A 24,585-nucleotide genomic window follows, 5' to 3' on the forward strand; every position below is an offset into this window, starting at 1 on the left:
AGTAGGAGTGATCTCATATGAAGGAACCAATAGGTTGTCCACCAAGAACTCATAGTAGGTCTCATTTTGAGGTAGATCAATCAATGAAGCAATTGTAGCCATGGCATCTGCAGCACGATTCTGCTCTCTTGGTATCTGCTCAAAATCTATCTTTGTGAAATGTTGTTTCAAATCATCCACCATTTGCTTGTAAGGCAGTAATTTTTCATCTTTTGTTTGGTAATCATCAGTTGCTTGATGGATGACAAGTTGAGAATCGCCGAAAAAATGAAGTTCTTGAATCTTCCACTGAACTGCAATTCGTAATCTAGTTGTTAATGCCTCATATTCCACTATATTGTTAGTGCAAGGAAATGATAAGCGGTATGATTTTGGTATAGAATCGCCTTGAGGAGTTATAAAGAGAATACCAGCTCCTGCCCCATGCTGTGTGCATGAGCCGTCAAAGTACAGTTGCCATGGCCTTGCGTCTGATATTGTTAAAATGGATTTATCTGGAAATTTTGAATTTAGAGGAACATCATCAATCATGGGGGCATCTACTAATTGATCTACAATGGCTTGTCCTTTTATTTCTTTTCTATCCACATATTCGATGTCGAATTCACTAAGGATCATTACCCATTTGGCTAGTCGCCCAGTAAGTGTTGCTTTATTGAGAAGGTATTTTAACGGATCGATCCTTGCAACTAACTTAGTCTTATGAGTGAGCATGTAATGTCATAATTTCTATGAAGCAAAAACCACGGTGAGACATGCATGCTCAATTGGTGTGTAGTTTAGCTCATATCCCACCAATGTGCGACTGATATAGTATACTATTTTTTCCTTGCCATCAGCAATTTGTTGTGCTAGGAGTGCCCCCAGTGCTGTTGGAGTAGCTGATATGTATAGTAGCAAAGGCTGATCTGGAACTGGTGGCATCAAAACTGGCGGATTCAAAAGATAATCTTTGAGCGTCTGAAAAGCTTGTTGATAGTTATCATCCCATTTGAACTTGACATTTTTATGTAGCAGGTGCTGGAAAGGATTACACTTATCTACAAGTTGTGCTATGAATCTTCGTATAGACTGGAGTCTCCCTTGTAAGGATCGAAGTTGACTGATATTTCTGGGTGGCGGCATGTCCAAGATAGCCTTGACTTTTGCTGGATCGGCTTTGATTCCTCTTTTGGACACAATGAATCCTAGGAGCTTCCCGGAGGTTACTCCAAAGACACATTTCTTGGGGTTTAATCTTACTTTGTATTTTTCCAACCGATCAAAGACGACTGAAAGTATGTCCAAATGTGTATCTCTGTCTATTGATTTACCCAAGAGATCATCAACATAATCTTCCATAGTTATGTGCATGAGATCATGAAAGATAGTGGTCATTGCTCTTTGATATGTAGCACCTGCATTTTTTAGCCCAAAGGGCATGACATTCCAACAGAAAGTTCCCCAAGGACAAGTGAATGATGTTTTGTGTTGATCCTCAGGTGCAATCCTGATTTGATTATAACCAGAAAATCTATCCATTAAGGATAACATTTCATGACCTGCTGTGAGATCAACGATTAAGTCAATATTTGGTAATGGGAAGTCATCTTTCGGACAAGCTTTGTTGATGTCTCTGAAATTTGTACATATTCTGATGTTGCGATCTGGTTTACTGACAGGTACTAAATTGGAGATCCATTCAGGATAATCAATTAGGCGTATGAATCCGACATCCAAAAACTTCTCCAGCTCTGCTTTGACTGGTAATGCCACTTGTGGATGCATTTTTCTTAATTTCTGTTTCACTGGCTTTGCCCCCAGTTTGACTGTCAAATGATGCATTACCAAATCCAGATCTAGTCCAGACATATCAGTGTATGACCATGTGAAATTGGTTTGTCGTTCCATGAAGAAACTTATGAACTGTGACCTTTCGGACTCTGTCAATGATTGAGCCAGGAATATATTGTGTGGAACCTCTTTTGTACCAATGTTTGTCTTGATAGTCTCCTCTACCAACATGGATGACTTTTCCTCATACGAGGCTAGGAGAATGTCGAGCCTTCCATCTTCGGGTGCCTCAGAGAGGTTTTCGTCCTTAGATACATCCTTTCTTTTTACTTTTTTGGGATCAGATAGTGCCACAGTGTGGTTTTCGCCATAAGACCCTTGATTTGTTCTTATTTTCACATTTTCGCGACTGGAAGGTCTGACACCCTCACCAAAATATGCCATGTTGTTGAGTTCTATAGTGTATCCTACTTTATGGTCCCCAGGGGGAAGATCATTTCGTAGGCCAAGATAGTCAAAAATAGCTTCGTCATTTTGGAATGTGTCAAATTGTGCTGGTCCATCATAATCCCAGTCAATGAGTTGGTGGTGAACAAGGGGAAGGCCTTTAATGTTTTCAGAGTTTGCGGGGTCAAGAGTGAAGATGTGGTTATATTCAGGTATATCAAGGTAATTGTCGAGGTCATCGATGGCACTCTCCTCATCAGTCTTGATCGCAAGCGAATCCAAATTGTCGTCACAAGTAGCACATTCTGGGATAGGTGTTCTCATCCTATGTGATTTCGACCTAGAACCTTGAGACGAAGACTGTGCGGAATCCTCATGGGTTGTTTCTTGACCAACTCTGAACTTTTTATAAAATTCTTCTTCTTCTGTGGGTTCATCTAGCTCTCTGAATGTCTCGGTGAGCTCATAATCACTGGAGGATTTGTCTGAACCCCATTCCCATTCGTTGGAATCTGTGGAATAGCGATCCTCTTGTTGAACTTTGGCAACTTTGATTGGTGATGCCCCGTCTGTCCTTTTAGTATGGATCTTGGAAGTCAGAAAACCAAGTCCCTTCGAGCGTTCCCTTTTTACAGTCAATTCAGGTTGTAAGGGCTCCATAATGCCTTCTTTGCGTAACCCAAGAGGGCTTTTTCCATCATACCCGAATTTTTGTAGAATCTTGAAGCCTTTGCCATATTTCTCACAGGGTATATTGATCTGATCTTGTGCGTCATCTTCAATGTCTTTATAGAGCATTTTGTATAAACCTTCCTCTTCCAGTTCACCCCATCTTTGAAAGGTAGTAGGATCCCATTTGAATACAATGATGGATATTTGCTTGTTAGGATGTGGCCTTCCATATTCTTTTGGAGAGCTCATGACTTGTCATAAATACATGGTCTGATTTAAAGTGTATTCTCCCATGCCTTTGTCCTGAAATTTGCCTTTAAGTTCACCTTGTTTTGATGTCGACGGTTTCAATGACTCAGGGTCAATGTATGCCGAAGAAGGAACAACTTCATGATTACTGGGAATGATGGTCTCAATATGTGATCTCAGGTTATTGCAATATATGAACGGATTAGGATCACCGTTAACTATTACCTCGACTCCGTTGTGAGGAAACTTAATGCATTGATGATATGTCTATGGGACTACCCTCATTTCATGAATCCAAGGATGTCCTAGCAATATATTATAAGTGAGATCCAGATCTAGGACCTGACAAACCACATCCTTTGTGACTGACCCAATTCTTAGAGGTAAGGTAACTGTGCCCTTGGATGAGCGTTCTTCATCATCATATGCCTTGATGGTGATTTGATTTGTTGAATTCATAGCTTTATCAGAATATCCCAATTGTTTAATAGTGCTCAATGTACAAATGTTTAGACCTACTCCTCCATCTATCAAGACTCGCTTTATTCGATGTTTATGTATGAAGGCTTCAACATGTAGTGGTGCATTATGTGGCTGACTTACGGAGGCCTCATCGGCTTCTGTGAATGTAAGGGAGTGTGGAATGGAAAGGTATCCCACCATGGCTTGAAACTGGTCCATGTTCAGATCAGTAGGAACGGCGGTGTCTCTCAAGATTTTGTCAAGAATAGCTTTATGAGCGGGGGATATACGTAGGAGCTCAAGTATGGAGATGAGCGTGGGTGTCTTCCCTAACTGTTCTACAAGGTCATACTCAGGTTTGGTTGATGAAGAAGCGGTATTTTTAGTGGAGGCACCTGGCAACATAATTTTACCTTGACGAGTTGTAACATGACATTTAGAGGTAGGTCCAGAAGAAGATTCAACACCTCGTAGGACAATCTTGGGTCTCTGAGGAGGATTCTCAGGGTTTTTGTTCTTGATGGTAATAGTAGAGATATGATTGTCCATCAAGATATGATTGATAGTTGAATCATAGTTGTAAGGTGCTCTAGTATAGTTGGCCTGATCATCTGTGACTTTGGCTTTTCCCTTGTCATGCTTTGGAAATGGTTCCTTAAACATCTCATGTTCTTGATTGGATGAGTGTCCCTCAATCTCAATGTCACCTCTATCAGTGAGATCTTGCACAATGTTCTTCAGTCGATGATAATTTCCTGTCTTATGACCCTTGCTTTTATGAAATTCAAAATATTCATCATCATTCCACCAATTTGGTTTGACCTTTGGTTCATATGGAGGAAAATCTGGAACTGTGATCACTTTGTTTGCCACAAGCTTTTTGAAGACTGATTCAAGTGGTTCTCCCAATGGGGTGTACTTCCTTCGTGGTCTAGAAGTTGTTTGAGTATTTACTTGATTGTTTGTAGAACTCCATCCCAAAAAGATGAATTTGGGTCGCACTGTATTGGCATCAGCAACACCATCATTGACTGTGTTCTTGTTTTTATTCCAAAATCTTGGCTTGTCTTTTCCTTTAAAGTCATCTTTGTTTTCCTTGAATATCTTAATGACTCCCTGTTCAATTAGAACCTTTTATGTTGCTAAGCCCTTTTCAATGACATCCTTGAAGGTGGACAAACAAGCTTTCCTTAGATCATAGCCAATGTCCTTATTAACATTCTGGGTGAACATTTCTACCATTTGTTTTTGTGGAATTTCACAAGAGCATCTGCTAGCTAGATTTCTCCATCTTTGCAAGAATGATGCAAAAGATTCTCCCTCTTTTTGCTTAGTGTTGCACAAAGTAGTGACTAATATGTCTGTCTCTATATTGTAAGAGAAATGTTGAATAAATGCCTCTCCTAAGTCACCCCATGACTTAATACCAGGTGGTAGTTGGGAGAACCATTCCATAGCTTGATCGCCTAAGCTTTGTGGGAATAATCTCATCAAATATGTCTCTTCTGCCGCTACCTCAATGCAAGCTATGAAAAATTGTCTTATGTGTGCCTTGGGGTCCCCTTTTCCTCTATACTTGTCAAATTTAGGCATCACAAAGTGTGCAAGAAATGGAGGCATTGGAATGCTCTTGTCAAATGGATAAGGACATATGTCTCTCATTGTGTATGTTGGCTTCGGTGTATTTATGTCCTCCATTTTCTTTTGTAACTCCCTGATTTGTTGCTCCAAATTTCTCTTAGGTGGAGATCGACTTCTTGAAGCATACCCCGTGTTTGAGGCACCCATTGGAGGAGAAGCATATTGCATATATGGATGATATTGATCATACACATGTTCATATGGAGGAGGTCTATATTGATGCGGCATATATGGAGCACTTGGTATAGATTCATGTTGAGGAACCCCATATCTATTTTGCGCATGTATACCATATTCTACAGGCATGTCATGTTCTATTGTGTGGTCCCCAAATTTGACACGAGGTTTCCTTGTGTCCAAATTTTGAGCATGCCTTTGAGTATCCAATTGTTTTGGTTGATCCATAGCTTGAGCATATCTATCTGCATAAGATTTCCATAATGGTCTACGAAGGTAAGTATCATATGTTTGAGCATGTGTATGTGGGACCTCTGGTTTTTGAAGCAAAGCTGATGGTGATTCAGGTACCATATGTGGTCCTCTATTTCCTCCACTATTAGGTCTCCTTTGATCCATGTTGGAGTGAGTTTGTTGCAAAGGTCAGTTTTCCATTATTTGAGACATGTCAAAATCATGAGGTATCTTGGCTGCACTTTGTGCCATCATGTGTAAGAAATATTATCTATCCCTCCTCATTATTTCTTCAACCAATCGATTGAAATGGGGATTCATAATGGATTCTTCTACATCTGCTGAATGTATTGAAAAGTTGTCCACATTGTCATTGTGTGTAGCATTGTTGTTTGTAGTGTCTGCATTTTCCACATTTGGAATGTTTCTATAAACATCCATGTCAGGCAATGTAGTGTGCTCAGGATTGAAAAATAAATCATTGTCATACTCATAAGAACTCATGTTTGCGGACTCTTGAGCCTCTTTAGTTTCTCTGCTAGATTTTTGAAGACGGGTTTCAACCATGAACTAGGTATTGACCAAGATGCGTAAGACTAGATGAAAATGGAAAAAAGTATGGAAGATCAAGAGTTAGATGGAGTGTAAATGAATCTGAGGTGTACTTGCAATGTCCAAAGTGTAAGACCAAGTATGTATGTAGTAGAGTAGTTGTGACTTCCAAAGAGAGGATAGTTTCTCTTGATGAGGTAAGCTGACCTTGACTCTAAGTAAGACCAAATGAGACCCAAAGATAAGAAACCTTGATGAGGGGCCACTTAGCAAAGTGTTGTTGTATGTAGTGTGTTGACAAAGTATGATGAGGACAAGCAAGTGACCTTTTGACTCAAGTTTAGACAAGTATGAATGTAAAATGAGATGTGAAGCAATGATGGACTATGTGAGACCCAAAGACAGGTTGAATGCTAGATGAAACCTGAAGAAACAACCTAGGAAGCTCAAGAATTCTGAAACTGATTTCTTTTGTTTGCTGGACTGTGAAATTTTTCAATTCTGGACACAGACACACCTCTATACTTCACAGACATGATTCCCAGACACATACGTGTCTCTATTCGACACAGATGCTGTTAGACACACAAATGCTATTATGCCCTTCACAGACGCGTTTAGATGACCCAGACACGGTTAAAATAGACACAGACGCGTTTCTGTAAACTTTGTGCAATTTTTTCCAATCTGTGAAGTCATTTTGTTGTGACCAAATCTGACTGTTTGACTGTTTTTCGTGACAAGAGGACACAATGTTGATGAGGACTCAATGTTTGCAAGCGTTTAGACTCCAAAAATGACTCCAAGAAAAATGTGTTGTTTAATGTAAAATTGTTTTGCATACCCTTGAAGACACAAAAGACACAATGTTTTTTTGTTCGGTCTTGATTGTTTGAATGTTTAACATAAGTCAAGCACAATTCTTATGGCTGGCCAAGACAATAGTTGTTGATCCCACATAGGGTTTTACCCCCGAGGCTACGCTATTCAGAGCGGATACTTAGATGCTTGACCTCATTGGCTCCACCCTCGGCACTCACTTCTCGGGTCAGCCAAGCATCAGTCCCCATGAAAACTCCCCATGGCGAACTTTGTATCTCTACTAAGAACCATATGTGTGTGGGCCGCTACCAGAGGTCCGACCTCCTCCCCCAACAACTAGAAGGATTTGGGCTTCTAAAACAAAAAGGTGCTAGTAATGGCATCTGCTCGTGTGGCCATACATGCGGCACTTTTAGCTCTGTAAATACAGAAGGCTCCCAGCCGGTAGGGGTTACGCCCTACAAATGATCAAAAAAATTTGATCAAATAGGTTTATGGGGAGACATAGTGTCGGTATGAACTAATCAGCACACGTTATTCATAGTTTTCACCATGAATATATTTGATTATAGTGGTTCGGAAGAGGTGGGTTTTCCTCACTACCACTTGGGTCGTTCTCTTCTCACTAGTAGTCCTAATGACCACACGGGAAGACAGGCCCTCTAAAGATTAAACAAAAAGAGCCTATTGCTCAAAACACAAAAGACAATGATTCAATTTTAGTGCACCAATGGAAGTGTTTGCTAATCTATGAAAACAAGGCACACAACAAAAATTCAAAACACTAGCCAAGGACCTGCAACAAAAGTTGTTAGTAGTTTGGGTTGTTTGACATAATCACCCCTTCCTGCAAACACACAAGTTAGGTACATTTTAAAAACCCAAAAGACTTTGTGAAAGAGGGGCCTTCAACAAAACGTTTTGCTTCCAAGACAAGCTGCACCAATTTAGTTAGCTAGATCTGAAAGTGTTAGTCCAAAAATAAACCAGATCTGAAACCCTAAGTACAAAATCCAAATGAATTAATGAAAATTTCAAAATTTTGAAACAGTATATACACAGACGTTGTTACCCTCAACACAGACGCGTCTGGATAACACAGACGCGGTTCTGTGATGCACAGACATGCCTAAAAATCATAGACGCTCCTTTCCGACACAGACGTGGGTATAAATAACACAGACACGTTTCTGAAACACAGACGCTCCTTTATGAAACCTGCAAAATAAAATTTGTCAAAAACACAGACGCAATTCTAGATTCCGCAGATGCGCCAGAAAATCAAAGACGCAATCCAAAAGTTCGTAGATGCGAAAAAAACCTAAAATGCTGTCGAAAATGTCCGATATGCAACTTCAAAAATGCAACATCTGCAACAAGGAAGTTAGATGCAAAGGGACAAGAGTCCCACCGGGCGTGCCAAAATGTGTATGGTGAAAATGGATACAATAATAACAAAATTGAAAGGCTAAATGAATTCAACCACAAAAACCCTAGCCTAACAACAAAAAAGATCTACCATAACATATGAAGGTTACCTAAGACAATGTAACTAAAACAAAATCATAAAGATTATACCATCACATGTCCAATAGGGTTTTGATCTCCATTCTTCCTATCTCCATTGATCTTGCTTGATATATTTGCTCTTAGATTTTATGTGCACAAGTGCTCAACAAAGAACGGAATGTGGTTGCAAGTAGGATCGTAGTGTAGCCAAGTCCTTAAGATCAGTCATTAGGGTTTGATAATGAAGGAAGCATCTCCTTAAATATAAGACACAATATGAAATGGAGGGATAAGATTGAGAGGTGTAAAAAGGAGGTCGGCTAGGATTAGAGGGTAGGTAGAGGAAATAATGAAATAATGAAAGAGGTAGGTAGTGTAGGAATTAAAAGATGAATGACATGTGTCATGTGTAGAAAAAGATAATGAATTCATTAAATAAATAAAGATTTATTTAATTAATAGAAGAAGTGGGATAATTAAATAAATAAAATATTTATTTAATTTAGGAAAAGGATAATTTAAATAAATAAATGTATTTATTTAAATGAGTAATAAGGCTAGAAGAGGATAAATGAATTAATTAAATAAATAAAGATTTATTTAATTAATAGAAGAATTAGGCTAAGATAATTAAATAAATAAAATATTTATTTAATTAAACATGACAATTTTGGGTGTCTACATTTATAAATGGTGAACCCACAATAGTGGGTTAGACTTTTTTGCCAACTTCGACACTGCAATATTCATTTTTAGAAAAAAACTTTAGTTTCAGACACCTATTACTTCTAAAACGTAAGGAATTTGTAGATGATGTGAACTAGTGATTTGTGTGATTTAGTATATAGATTATAGATATTATTTTTTGATAATATTTGAAATCAATTTTCTTCCATTATTTTATCTCCCTCGAAAACTAATTTTTTTTCAAAAAACAACATATTAAAAAAGTGACACTCACTTTGTATAGTGCAACATTTTTCCTATAATACATATGAACATGATTCTTTTGAATTTGGTTTTTTAACATCCATATCTAGTGTTTTCAATTGATTTTGTATCATTATATTCAATATTTCATATTTTATTAAGATTTGAATTTGAGTTAACTGTAATTTTGACATATATCCAGTTGATATTAATGAAAAAAATAAAAATATATTAATGAAATTAAATATATTAAAAATTATATTATTTGTAAAGCTTATAATAATGGCTAAATACTTTTAAAAAACTTCTAAATGAATTCATTTGACCTCCCAAAAGGTAATGTAAAATTGGTTTTTATCAGCATTTTACAGATGCAAAGGAGACTCTATTGCAAGCATGATTTAGAAGTAGAGAGGTTCTATCCAATAAATTTTTATCTAAGAGCCTTTAATCTAACTCTCTTCAATTAATTACTTCAAATGGGACCTCTTAAATCTTAAATCATTATATTTTTAAAAGAATGTATCATTTCAGCAAAAATCAGGATGTACGAAAAAGTGGAAACCAACATTGTGAGTTCACCCTATAAATAAAGATCTAAGTCATGGTCTTCAAATATTTTAGTGAAATATTGCACCATTAAAAGATCAACCTCTTAGATATTACATACATGCAGATACACCAAAAAAAAATTGTAACCTCTTTTCCCTCATTAGAAGATCCACAACCTCTACTAATACACATTCACCAATATCCTACCTACATAAGCTAAAAAAATGCATGTCCTACCTACCATATTGAAAATAAATAATTCAATGTAAAAGAGAACACAAAATTGGATAAATAAACATTTGAATTAATTCAAAAATGAGATGTACATATAGGAAGAAGGAAAGAAACTACTAGCATGAATGATGAAAATACACTAAGAAGTTGACTCCCACTAATAGGGAGTGGAGGTTAGTTAGCTTCCCCCAAAATTTTAAGAGATGGTGAGTTAAATATCCATAAGTGAGACACCTAACTAAGATAAAATTTATGTTTATATCTATTTGCAAAATTCCATAAAATAATATTGCATTAACAAACACAACCTTTCAAAATAAAAAACAAGTCCAATAACGAAAGGACACATGTTTGGGATGACTAATCAATAATCTAAATAAAACCAAAATAAAAAATAATTAAGAACTATAAAGAGTGGAATTAGGAGTAATAAATTTTTAGAGGTCATATATATGTACAAAGTTTAGTATAAAAAAATTGGGTCTAGGAGATTTCATTTAAAATAACTTTTTACTATGGATTGAGTAAAAATGCTAGCAATCCATCTATTAATTACAAGTTATTAAGATGACAAAATACATTAGAAACTTACTATAGGCCTAGGGTTGTTTGACGCCCTTGCTTTGTTATTCTTCTACTTTAAATAAAATTTAACCTCTCCTTTATTTCAATATAATTGAAGAAAAAAATGTAACAAATGATTCCATGATTGGAAGCCACAAAAGAGAAGGCTATCATAAAAGATTTTTTAAAGGCTTATATAGCCTTAGGAAAAAATAAAAAAATATAACTTATACTACAAGCCATTTGTGTAGGAAGCTTGAAGTAATGATAATGTATTTGATTCTAATCTAGGTAGAACATGTCTGAGATATCTATCTTGTCATATTCAAATATCTAGTTTAAGTGTTATAGTTTTTTGGTTTACATTTTATTTATCAATTATTATTATATTTGTTTTATTTTTTTCAGCATGTTAATTATGATTTTATAAAGTAAATGAATAAAATTGATAATAATGACGTTTTTAGAATAAGTTCTATTATTAAAATGTAGGACTTTTTTCTTTTTAAGCTATTTAATTATTTATAGTGATTTTGTTATTAATATTGAAAGAATTTTTATTTGTTTTTTGATAAAAATGGATGAGACCACTAAAATTATATTGATTATATATATTTTTGCATCTGTCTGGTTCAAAGACCACTGAAGGGAAAGAAAAATATTATAGCATATATCAAAATAGAATTTAATAACTAATATACAAATTATGTGATAATTTAGTGAGATCTTTAAAATACTCAATTAACATAGCAAATTAAATATAATCCAATTAGCGTGGAATTGATATATAATATTTTGATTTTTTTCACATCACCTATTTTAATACTTGTCTAACTGAAATCGCTTGGTTCAACCACTCCCATTTCATAGTTATGGTAAACTTTAAAGGATGAATAGTTTTTATTGAGAACATAACATATTATAAATGTTCCGAAACCTTTAAACGAAAATCCAAGGGTTTAATATTTAGAAGACAATAATCAACTAATAAACTATTAAAGGTATTCTAAACAACACTATTCATTATTTTCTTTTGCAGATCTATTTTTTTTTAATGCAAATATAAATTTAAAGTACAATATTTGTCATAATGAATTATAAATGGAGCTCAAATATGTTGACATAAAATGACTTTGAGCAATACATAGACTATTTTAATAGACCAATACCACTTACTTAAGAATCTAGGGCACTAATATAATGGTGAGATACATAATAGTTAAAAGCATATATTAGTCTCCTATCTATGAGGGAATTCAATAAATTAATACATTTATAATCATGTTTAGAATTTATCTTTATTTGGTTTCAACACCTCTAGAAAATTATTTGTTTTGGAGGCTGCTTGAGACATTACAAAGTGACGATTTTATCTTTTGATTAAATATTTAGAATTTGATTTATTTATTTTAAAAAGATTATTAAAGATATATAAAACAATATGCATATGTTAATGTCAAGTTGATTCTATGCCATTACAATGAGGCAAGGACATTATAGCTTTCCTACAAGATTATGGTCTCATTGATATAATAATAATGGATTAGAGGTTGTCTTATTATTCAAAACCCTACAATATAATTTTAGAGTTTTCTTAATTAAGTTAGCTCATCATGGATCATTTTAAATTTTGAAGTTGGACATATTGGAATTTAGAAATAAACCAATAATTTCTATATACTCTGAAAATCTAATCTCTCTAATCAAATTTATGATTATAAAATTGACCGAAGACAATGAATATATAAGATTTTATATTAGATGTAGAACTTTAAATTATCTGAAAGTGGTTTCGTGTTATATGAAACATTTTAAATTTTGAAGCTGGACATATTGGAATTTAGAAATAAACCAATAATTTCTATATACTCTGAAAATCTAATCTCTCTTATCAAATTTATGATCATAAAATTGACCGAAGACAATGAATATTCTTTCAGTACTTGGGTATGTTTTCTTCCAATCTCTTACAACACTTCGATAGCATTCTTAAGTTTAATCTTTTTTGCATTCAATTCTGTAATTTTTCCATCTTTTGTTTGAATTAATGACTTTTTACTAGATATGTCCTTTTGTAATTGTTGGTTTTCTTGATAAAGTTGAAGAGCTTCTCGTTTCACTGTTCTGTTCTCTATAACCAGATCTTCCATCATTTTATCACTGGTTTCTGATAGAGATGTGAGTAATTGCCTCTCCTCTGTTTCTGAATCGAGCATATCGTCAGTGGGAACTTGTTTGTAATCATTAGCCCACATACCCAACTTGCTTTGAAACTCATGGACTTGTTGTTTCCATGAACCATTTTCTTGGAGCAAAGCCTCCTCCCTACTTGCCGACGTAGATCTAAGTGAGTTCCTCTCATTTTTCATCTCATAAATGGGCCCACAGAACTTTATATTCCTGGATCAATGTCTCTTTCTCATACTGCACAACTGCAACTCTGCTTTCCAAATCCTCCTTATTACAAACCCACAATAGCTGGTCTTCTTTAATTTTTGTATTTAATTTCCCAATACTGTCATTGCATTGTTTCAACTTATTTCCTATCTGATTGTTTTCTTCTCTGAGCACATTACACAGCTCTTCTGGCTTAGCATCCTCGCTTCGTTGAGCTCATTTTGCAGTTTTGCAAATGTAATTTCAAATTCTCTCTTATAACTATACCACTTGTGCCTATCTTCAGCCAATTTTTCCTTTAATTGCTGAATTTCATTAATAGATTGATTAAAATTATTTTCCAACTCAGTTTTTTCCTGTTCTGATTGAGACCACAAATCTTCATGCTTCTGGCTTAACATTCTCGCTTCATTAAGCTCATTTTGCAGTTTTGCAAATGTAACTTCAAATTCTCGCTTAGATATATCCCACAAGTGCCCTTCTTCAGCTATTTTATCCTTTAATTGTTTAGCTTCATTGATGGATTGATGAAAATTAGTTTCCATCTCACTTTTTTCTCTACTTATTTCATTGTATAAGACTTGATTATTGTGGGCCAGAATCTTTGTTTCATTAAGCTTTTTCCGCAGCTTTATTACTGTACCTTCTAAATTCGCCTTACAAGTATCCCAAAGGCAACCATTTTCAGTCATTTTGGCATGTAATTCCTCATTCGTATCATCCAAGTCTTTCAACTCGTCTTCCAATTTTGTTTTCTCATGCCTTAGTTGAATGCATGCTTCTTCATGTTTCAGGCTCAACAATCTTGTTTCTTTGAGCTCATTTTGCAGCCCTGCAACAGTGGCTTCCAACTCTGTCTTAGAAGAATCCCACAAGAACCCACGTTCAGCCAATTTTGCCTTCAATTCTTCGGTCTCATCATTGCATTCTGTTACCTTATTTTGCATTTCGTTCTTTTCTTTCATTAATTCAGAGCCCAATTCTTCATTAAGATCACCTTCGAGCTTTAAAACTTTTTCTTCCAAATCAGTTTTTGCTTGTCTCAGCTCACTGCACAGTTCTTCACGTCCTTGGCTGAGTACCCTTGCTTCATTAAGCTCATTTTGTAGCTCTAAAACCTGTTTTTCCAACTTCTCCTGACAAGAATCCCACAACCGCTTATCTTCAGTCATCTTTGCATTCAATTTCTTAGTAGTATCATTGATTTTTATGAACTTATTTTCCATCTCAATTTTTTCTTGCCTCAATTTAGTCAACAATTCTTGCTGTTTCTAGCTAGATTTTCTTTCATCAAGGATCTCATTTTGCAGCTGTGCAACTTTTCCTTTCAAATTCGCCCTACATGAATCCCACAATCCCTTATCCTCAGCAAATCTTTGCTTTTAATTTCATAGCACCATCATTGCATTTTTTCAATTCATTTTTGTGATTTCTGTAGCTAGTGTACAAGTCCTCATGTTTCTGGCTCAATACATTTCTTTCCTTCACTACAGTGTCAAGCTTTGTTTGTACTTCCACAATTGTCGCTTTCAGTTTTGTCTTGGAAGCATCCCACAATCTCCTATCTTCAGTCATTTTATCTTATAATTCCCTAATCACATCATTGGATTTTTTCAAATCATTTTCCAACTCGTCTTTTCCCTGCCCTAACTCTGAAATTGTACTTTTCATCTTTTTCTCACAAGAAATCCACTTGTTTTTATCTGAAGTGATTGTTTCAAGCAATTCGTTATTGGCATCATCACACATTGTCAATTTGTTTTTCAACCCATCTATTTCTTTTCTATCATTGGTAATTGTAGTCAGTAAACGTTCATTCAGGCTTTTCAAATTTGTCATCTCATTCTGCAGCTCCGCGACTTTTCCTTTCAAATTCACCCTATATGAATCCCACAATCCCTGATTCTCAGTCATCTTTGCTTTTGATTTCATATTAGCACCACAATTGCATTTTTTCCACCCTTTTTTTTCATTTCTGTAGCTAGTGCATAAGTCCTTATGTTTCTGACTCAATACATTTCTTTCCTGCACTACAGAATCAAGCTTATTTTCTACCTCCACAATTGTTCCTTACAATTTTGTTTTGGAAGCATCCCACAAGATGCTATCTTCGGTCACTTTATTTTGTAATTCCTTAATCACATCATTGAATTTTTTCAAATTGTTTTCAAGCTCTTTTTTTTCCTGCCCTAATTGAGCACACAATTTTCCAAGATTCTCGCTCAATTGTTTTGTTTGATCAAGCTCACTTTTAAGCCCTTGTAATTCCTGAATTACATCAGTACTTTCTTTCAACCTATTTTCCAACAGACTTTTTTCTTGTCCCAATTGACTGAACAACATTTCATGATTCTCACTCAAATTTCTGGCTTCCTTGAGCTTATATTCTAACTCTGAAATTGTACCTTTCATATCCTTTTCACAAGAAATCCACTTGTTTTTATCTGACGTCACTGTTTCAAGCAATTTGTTATTGGCATCATCACACATTCTCAATTTGTTTTTCAACCCGTCTATTTCTTTTCTATCATTGGTAATTGTAGTCAGTAAACGATCATTCAGGCTTTTCAAATTTGTCACCTCATCACTTTTGCTCGCTTCTGTGCCATCTTTTGCGTTTACTGTTATCGGTATGTGTTGGCTAAAACCCTGCAAATTTGTTGTACAATCGCCTTTATTAGTTACCATGTTAACTTTTGCATTTGTTTAATTTGTTCGAAAGTTAAGATTTTACCTGCTTGTTACTGCTCTTTGACTTCATTCCCTTTCCCCTGGCCATATCTCTCTAACTCCTACAAACCCAATCAAAGCACTTGTAATTTTGAAGACAAATGATATGAATTAATAGAGTTTGTAAACAATTATCGACTAATATTTTAATTGTAAATATTGCACAAAATTTCAGCAGCTACTTGTCGAGAAGTTGTCTATGTGTTACATTTAACATGTAGTAAAATGTTACCTATATAATTTTTATAATTTTGATTATATATATGAAGCCACAATTGATGTCACCTTGAAATTGGTTTTCCTAGTAACTCTAGAAGCATCCTAATTTGTGATTGATTGAGAACAAACTCTCCAACTATCTTAGTTTTTCTTGACTTTGTACTTAAATGATGTCCCTAAAGAGTTGTTACTATGCTTGCCTCAACCTACCTAGTAAAATAGTCTTTCAATTGTCTAATACAATTGATGTCATTTGTATCTAGTATTACATTACCTAAAACCTTGTTATTGTTTTTTAAAATACCCTTGAGCTACTTATGCTATCTCAGCCTTGAAATATTTATCATTATGTAGTGTCGTAAATTGCACCCCATGTAATTCTATGCTACATAAGAGCCTCTGCTTTATACTAATTGGAGATCTTCTTCATCTCCTTGTCCATTAGTCCATCTCACTTGATCCATCAACCTTTACCTTGTCCTTTTCCAACCCTGCCGATTATTTGACTCATAGAAACTAGCGCGTTGTGGAGACGTCTGCATGTTGCACTAGCATCTCACAAATCTACCAATCTGAAGGTAGTAATTGCAGCATTACACCTATGCCTAGAAGATGCCTATAACACCTCTCCACAATCATTGACATTCGTTTTCATCCCAACATGTTAATCTTTGCTTTTGAAGCTCATTTGGTCTTTGTAGTTGCGTCTCTAGCTCTCTCCTTGGAATGAAATTGGATTCATGCTTGTTCATTGTCTCATTTCAAAGCTCTCTTTGGCTGTGTCCTTGGCTCTCACATATTGCTTCCATTTTCATTCTTTGAGGAAGACCGACTTCTTCTTCTTCATCATCCAACACACTTCTCACTTTGCATATGGAAGGGGAGTCTTCTTCTTCCTCTATCTTTTGTTTTTCTCCATAGAATATTTGTTGACATATTGTTGTTGTATCTTTTATCTATCATCTTAACTATCTTTTCATCTATCTATCTTGGTTATCCATGGAGGTGGAAACACCAAAGAGGGGGTCTAATTGTGGGAGTCCTCTAAAAACACAACCACAACCTTTTTGTCCTTGTTCCTCTTGTGTGCAGGTTGCTGAGTAGCTTTGGGGAGATTGATGGAGACTTCAAGCATGGCCAGACTATGAGACTACATTTCTTCCCTTTTTTCTTTTTATTATTTCCATAATAATCATATTTTATTTTTGTATCAATATTTGCTTAGTTTCTGTTATTTCGGTATGTTCCCATCATAGTCTGCTCTCTGTACGAACTCTATGACTCTATTCATAGAGGATGTCGGTGGATCGTGTTTTCATCTTAGAACCACATGTGCGTCCTTAGATAGAGTGACTAGAGGGCCTCTGTGACATTTTTATGGGAAGAACTACATCTAATGGTAATTCAATGAATATTTTTTGAAGGACTTTGGGAACAAATTTCCTAAATCACTTTGCGAGTGAAGCCATCCTCATGCACTAGAAATTGTTTAAAGGAGTAACACGCTATAGATTAGTGAATTTTGAACCTATTTAAGAAAACAATAATGCTAATAACAACTCGAATCCTTGTAAAAAATGCATAATTACAATACTTGACTCTCTTAAAAACCATATAACATTTTAAAGAAATAAACAAATGTCTATGTTTCATATTTTGATTAACATATAAGCTATTTTAAAAAATCCCTAATTTTTAATTTTTTTTTCAATTGGGAAGGTGGGAGTCCCTCATAGTTGAAATATTTAATCCACATAACAAAGTAACTTTGCAATAGTATAGAGCTAAGTCAAGCACATGCATTGAAAGAGTCACCACTACTTTGACCAAAATAAATGGAGGTTAGAAAGAAATATCAGAAAGGGACTAAAATATTAAATGCACTCGGAGCTGTATGGAATGCTTGCAACTTTCACATTTACTTTTTAAAGGATTTACTAATCGTCACCTCATATATAGACTAACAAAGGAGTGGCCATGAATAAATCATTGATGATCACAATTGTTGACCGCTACTTCTTTTTCTTAACCTTCTTTTGAGGTCAATTTTGTTTCTTTTCAATGCGGTCCAAGGCAGCATTGGGAAAAATAGCAACTCAAGTGATAGTGAAGGTCTTCTGTTCAACTAAATTACACTGGCAAAGATGTCTCGACTCTTCTCACACACACCCACTCTTCAGGTTTCAATTAGACATTCTAGATGGACTATATAGTGACCTAATCAAAGACAAGTCAAAAATTATATAGCCTCCTATATAAACTAAGGCAACTCTTAATTCCTTGTGTGACATGGTGAGTAAGAGCCATGGTAAAATTTATGTTGAATGACTACGAATAAATAACTGAACATTACAATTGTCTTGTCATCTCTATGAACAATTCGTCTATTTAATATTTTCCTACTTTGACATTGATATATAACTAACCTTCAAGACTAATTCAAATTTTCATAAGTTCAACTAAATGTCGACAACATTCACAAAATGACCACCATTTTCATCACAATGCTCTCATCCTCCCACCACGTTCATTTGTGGAAGATAAAAGAAATCAAACCTCTACAACCTACATACATAAAAGAGAGGGAAATGGGTTTGGATTGGGGTTTTGCCTTTAGGTCAAAGCCCAGTTTTGAAATTAACCAAGTAATGAAAGAAAGTAATTGCAAGTAGTTGTAAATGAAAGATTGAATTATAAATTAGCTCAGGGGAGGTTATGATAGCAATGTTGATATAAATTCTTGTGTGGAATTGAATGTTGGAATCAATCTCCTCTTCAATGGTTGAATCCTTGACTTGAATGCAACACCTAGCCTTGAAGGGAGACTTTAGGATGCTCAATAATGGAAAAGAAGTCTTGAAGGCTCTAGAATTCTTGATCGCTTGTGCACCTTGAATCTATCCAGCTTCGACCTATCCAAATTATGGAAATGAGAGGACAAATGCCCCTTAAATACATGTTAGTGGATTTGATTTTTGTCATAGGCCATCATCGGGGTAGTTTCCCGCCCAATGCACAACCAACAATGCAACCCTAGGAAGGGTCCTACCCCAAAATAGGGCAGGGACAAGGGCGCCATGCCCCTATCCAAGGGGGGAGAGTGGTGCCACACCCCTGTCCTACCCCTTTCTCCAGGGAAGAGTGTGGACGGGGTGATGCAGAGGCCAAGAAAGAAGCTATTATGAGGGTTGAGCAATCTCCCCTCTCCGATCAGGCCAGAGGATTCAATCTTGCGTGCATGAGGACCCTAATGCAATCAAAAATTTCTAGGGTCACAATGATATGACACTACATTTAGCCCCCACTTTAGTAGGAGTATAAGCGTACACCAATGCTAGTGGTAAAGTTCAAGGAAATAAGACTGAAAAACTTTTACCACGTCAAGAAGGCAAGATGCACCAAGCCCCTGGTGGACTTAGAATATTATAACTTCGATTGACAAAGTAAAAGGGAAGATCGAGAAGGGGAGAACCATCATTGCAAGTAGCAAAGTTCCCTTCACTATGAGTCATGAAAGCAAGGATACCAAAGATTACAAAGAAAAACAAAGTTCACTAAGTAATTCTAAGTATCACAAGAAGGAAAATATGAGCGAAGTGTATGCCCCCACATTAAAGTGATTGTGCTTGCCTTATCGAGAATGATTTCCTTAAGGTGGGATACACCCAAGAGAGAGAGAAGGAGGGAGCACATTATCGCAAGGATTCAACCCCCAATCAAAGAATAAACTCAAGGATAATGAACACAAAAGATGAGGTATTGTCGCTTTCCTCGGGGTCAGTATGTTATATGATAGCTCATTTATATCATGTATGTATATGCATTCCCCAAAGAAGGACACTACCTTAGAAGAAAGGGAAGAGAGGATATCTTTTGAGTAAACATGAAAGATACCAAGAAAATATCTCAATGCTTTGCATCGTCTCCAAGTAGACATTAAGGAAACAATAGAAGAACATGGATACATAACTAAGAATGGTTACAAATGAGAAAGAAAGTACAAGGGGGAATATTTGTAGTACCAATATTGCTAATCTAGCACAAACATCTGCCACCCGATCTTGTTGATTACTATTTCAGGACATCGAGCACAACAGATGGACCTATCACAAGATCCAAACAAGGACTATGCTCAAGTGGTAAGTCACTTTGTTTGATTCTAGGAGCTAGGATTAGGGTTTGCGAAAATTCATCTGATAAATGCTTGTCCACATCAACATACTCATACTCGCTATCAGAAGTATTAGGATTTGTACTGCCATTATGAATAACATTTTCTCCCATTTCTTCGTCAAAGTTTAGAGAAAGAGGAGCAAGAACACAAATAGGTGTAAAACCATCACATGGTTTGTGCAACTTATGATTAGGAGATGTAGGTTGAACATCTTTCTTAGGAGAAAAGGGAATCATGTTAGCTGTTGGAGTCTAAGGAGATTGAGTATTTTGAGGGATAGCTTCACGAGCTTGAACACGGCGTCTTTGCTGGTGTTCTCTCTCACAACGATTCCATCAAGTCTTAGTGAAATACTGAGAAGGAGGAGGAACACTTGAAAAATTAGGAATGTTTCTCTCCTTGAAAGTGGAAGGTTGAGGTTGAGGTTTTTTTGGTTTAACAATGGGAGAAGCAGGCCTTATGTCTCGATAAGAGGAAGGAGGTGGAAAGAAGCCATAGAAAGTAGGAATATTAGGTGTAGGAAGGAGACCAGGTCCATCATGAGGAGGAGGTATAGGTCTAACCTTAGAAATAATATTGTTGTTCTCCTTAAGAGAAGGTAAAGTCACATCCATAGGTATAGGTGGACAATCTTCCTTAGGAGGGAGATTAGTTTCCTCTGTGAGGGGAAGAACCTTATCTTGAAGAGTAATAGGAATGTCATGTGTTCGGGATCTAGGTTGACTTAAAGATAAAATCATATTGTTCTTCCATTTTTGATAAGTTTGAAAAAGAGCATCCCTCCTTGATGGAAGAGATTGAAATTGTTTAGGCCAAAAGAGATCAATAGGAACAACTAGGCTTCTTTCGAATGGATGAAATAAGCTATGGATTCACGATTATGATTTCTCCATTGTGAGGAAATTTTAGACACTTGTGGATTGGAGAAGCAATATCCTTCATGTAAGATAGCCAAGGATAACCCAACTTCACATGGAATTGCTCAGAAGAAGGTATGGTAACAAAGTCAACATCCAAGGATTTAGTATAAACTTCAACATGAAGGGTAATGGAGCCAATGGTAGGACAAGAGAAGGAATCAAATAACTTCACAACCACATTAGAAATATCATATATAGTGGTTTATGCAATTGTAAAGTGAAAAGATACTCTTCAGTTATGACATTAACCATGCAAGAGGGATCAATCGGGGCACCATGGCAAGGGATATCCTTAACCTTCACAATTATGTATAAAGGGCCATTGGGTGCTCTAATGGTCTCACTAGGGTCAAATGTAATACAATAATCCTTAGGAGTATCCTGTGTTTCTACCATATTAACCAAGTTTGGAGCCATAGAAGTGAATTCTTCAGAAGAGAGAGAATTAGACACAATCTCAATAACGTTAGAGGTATGAGAAGGCAAGGGATCAAAGAAAATATTAAGATTTTGATTAGAAGGAGCTACTGATTTATTCCCTTTATCATTCACACCTGCCAAAGCTATAGTATTATTACCAATCAAGTCTTGAATCTTATTTTTCAATGCAAAATATTTCTCAATATCATGACTAGACAATGAAATTGGAAAAAAGAATTGTTATCAAAATAAGGGGATGCAAGTTTAGAAGGATCAATTTGTTTTATAGGAGGAAGTTTGATAACATTTTTCTTCAACAATTGAGACATAATACTATGTAAAGATTCATTCAAAGAAGTAAAATGTCTTTCTCTTTGGAAAAATTTAGAAATAGAAGGCACACCTGTTGTAGCATTCACATTGTTGTTGTTGATTGTATCATTCAACTTGATGAAGACTTTTGTTTGTTTGAACTTCCCAAACGGTTATTGAACACTCTCCCCCTTATCACTCAGAGCCATAGGAGTAGATCTCTCCATTTGACTCACAACCAGTTGATAATTGTGGAGTGTTGTGCACAACTATGTGAAGGAAGTAAACTCAGACAAAAAAGATTTTCCCTAATATCGTTTTGTAAATTAGAAATGAAAATTCTTTGAATATCATTATCAAGTACATAAAAAGAAATTTGAGGACACAAATGCTTATATCTACCTTTTAAATCGGTCACTTTTTCTTTAACACCTTGTTTGCAATGCATTAAATCAATCAAAGTGATTTTAGGACCAATGTTATTTTTAAATTGTTGGATGAAAGCATTTGCCAATTATTTAAAAGAAGTGTGAGAATAAGAAGGAAAAGAGCAATACCATGGCAAAGCCTTATCTCTTAGGGTTCTTGTAAACAATTTTGCTTGGGTTACAGATATATTTCTTCCCATCTTCCAATAGTGGATGCTTTGAATTCAAGGTGGAATTTGCTATCTCCCATCTCTGTTTGGAAATGTAGATTTCATAATGTATGGTCTGTTGTGCTTGAGCCTAAGCTTGTGCACTTTTCTTGGTGTATTCTTTTCCAGGACCTTCCTGTTGGCTCTCAGTTAGTTCATAAGGGAGTACAAGACCCTTGATGTCCCTTTTGTGGGCATCCTAAATTCTTTTAGCACCTCTTATAGTTTTGTAAGAGGGGTCAGAACTTTTGGGTCTGGATACATGATTTTTTCAAACCCTTTAGACTTGAATCTTTTTTCAGGCACATGATCCTTCTAAGAGATTCTCCCCATTTTCCTAAGAAATTCACCCCTGTCTGGCATGCTTTTCAAGGTGGAAATTCTTTTTAGGATATGGAAGGATAGAAATATATTTATTTTTTCCCAAATTTTTATGGATTCCAATGTCTCACTTTATTCTAAAGCTCTCATATATTCAAATGTGCTTCTACAGATTCAATTTCAAGCAATTAAGGTTGCTTTGGAAGTGGCTCACCTGCAGGTTTTTCTTGACTACTAGGGCAATGCCCCTTGTGCTATGGCTAGGGTTCCTCCTAAAGACCCTTCTTCCCCTTGTGGCCACTCCCCCTCCTTGGGTCAACGATGGGGGCAAAGCTTTTTTGCTCAACCGTCTCATTCTCCTAAGTCCCAAGCCACCGCTCGGCAATCTGGTTATGGGTCTGCCCGTGCTATGCATTGATGTTTCGCCTCTTCACCCGCTTGGGGAGGGGCTGGAACCACTGCTAGTGGTGGTGATGGTTAGTTTGTTGGTGGTGCTGGAGCCTCGCAAGGAGGTGGTTCTAGTTGGCCAACAATCATGCCCTCCAAAGGGTTCCCTCAGTTCACTCTTGCTATTTCTCCTCAATGTTCGATGGCTCCTGAAGAAGATAAGGAAGATAAGGGTGACGATGGTTGGTCCATCCCTACCGTCACTCCTAACCCTGATGACATTTGGGGTAAGCATGATGACAAGGATTCACCCCTGCTACTAATGAGAATTGCTCTTGTCGCTTATAAGCCTTTATGTTGTTATTTGTTTTTTTATTCAGGAGTTATCAGTGTGACTCTTGGGATGTGATTGTGTGTCCATCCACCTTTTTTGTGAATATATACTATATTTTCTAATTAATGAAATTTGACGCCCATATTCATAGAAAAAAATAAATACGAAAAAAAATGAATGCGAAAAATTATGACAATGAATGTCGATTTGCGCTCAAAAACCCAAAGTAGACAACTCTAAAAATAAATTTCCATCTCCATTTTTTTCGAGAGATAATTAAATCAGAGTTTTTCTGCACCATTTTAGCAGAGTAAACTGAAAAGAGAGAAATCTTACCATTTCAAGGACAACGCACTAGAAAGAGCAACTTTGAAATTCTACGCACATAGCTAGATACTGGACTTGCATAATAAATATGCGAATACTGGATGGGCATAGCCATTTCAACAATTAATGAATCTTGCATGAGCAAAGTTTTTGGCATTCGGGTCTGAAAGTGTTTCTTGCGTGAGAACTCTTAATTCTGGCAGGCAAAGCCCACCATAAAGAACCAATCGACTAGTTAAATTTGACTCTCCTAAAAAATTAATTCATATTTTATTTTAAAAAAATTTCATTATGATGGTCAGCTATTTGTTTATTGATTTTAGTGTTACCTTCAAAAAGAGTTGACAAACATTTTGATCTTTATAGATACATGAATGAAACAATTATTAACTTTTGACTTTTCATTGACATCAATGACAACAATTTCCAACAATCTTTTCTTTTTTTATTTTGATAAAAGAAACATAAAAACTTACGTATCCAAATCAATAAAAAAAACTTATTCATAAATTCAAATCTAACATAGTAATATGTTCTCCAATAATCTATTCATAAAATTGGAGATGTCATCCAGGAAATGAGAAGACAA

At 35.8% G+C, this 24,585-nt stretch overlaps 1 protein-coding gene across 1 annotated transcript; it reads right to left on the minus strand.

The window, feature by feature from the left end:
• Positions 1 to 13,361: 13,361 nt before the first annotated feature.
• LOC131042599 (uncharacterized) lies at positions 13,362 to 14,387 on the minus strand. Its single transcript, XM_057975910.1, has one exon. It carries the CDS (start codon positions 14,385 to 14,387, stop codon positions 13,362 to 13,364), a length of 1,026 nt encoding a protein of 341 aa, XP_057831893.1.
• Positions 14,388 to 24,585: the final 10,198 nt, after the last annotated feature.

Source organism: Cryptomeria japonica, chromosome 9 (genome assembly GCF_030272615.1).
Source record: "Cryptomeria japonica chromosome 9, Sugi_1.0, whole genome shotgun sequence".
NCBI classification, from domain to species: Eukaryota; Viridiplantae; Streptophyta; class Pinopsida; order Cupressales; family Cupressaceae; genus Cryptomeria; species Cryptomeria japonica.

Bases quoted from the DNA above. Each gene is read 5' to 3' on its own strand.
- LOC131042599 (XM_057975910.1), bottom strand. From the start codon at position 14,387: ATGACTGAAGATAAGCGGTTGTGGGATTCTTGTCAGGAGAAGTTGGAA.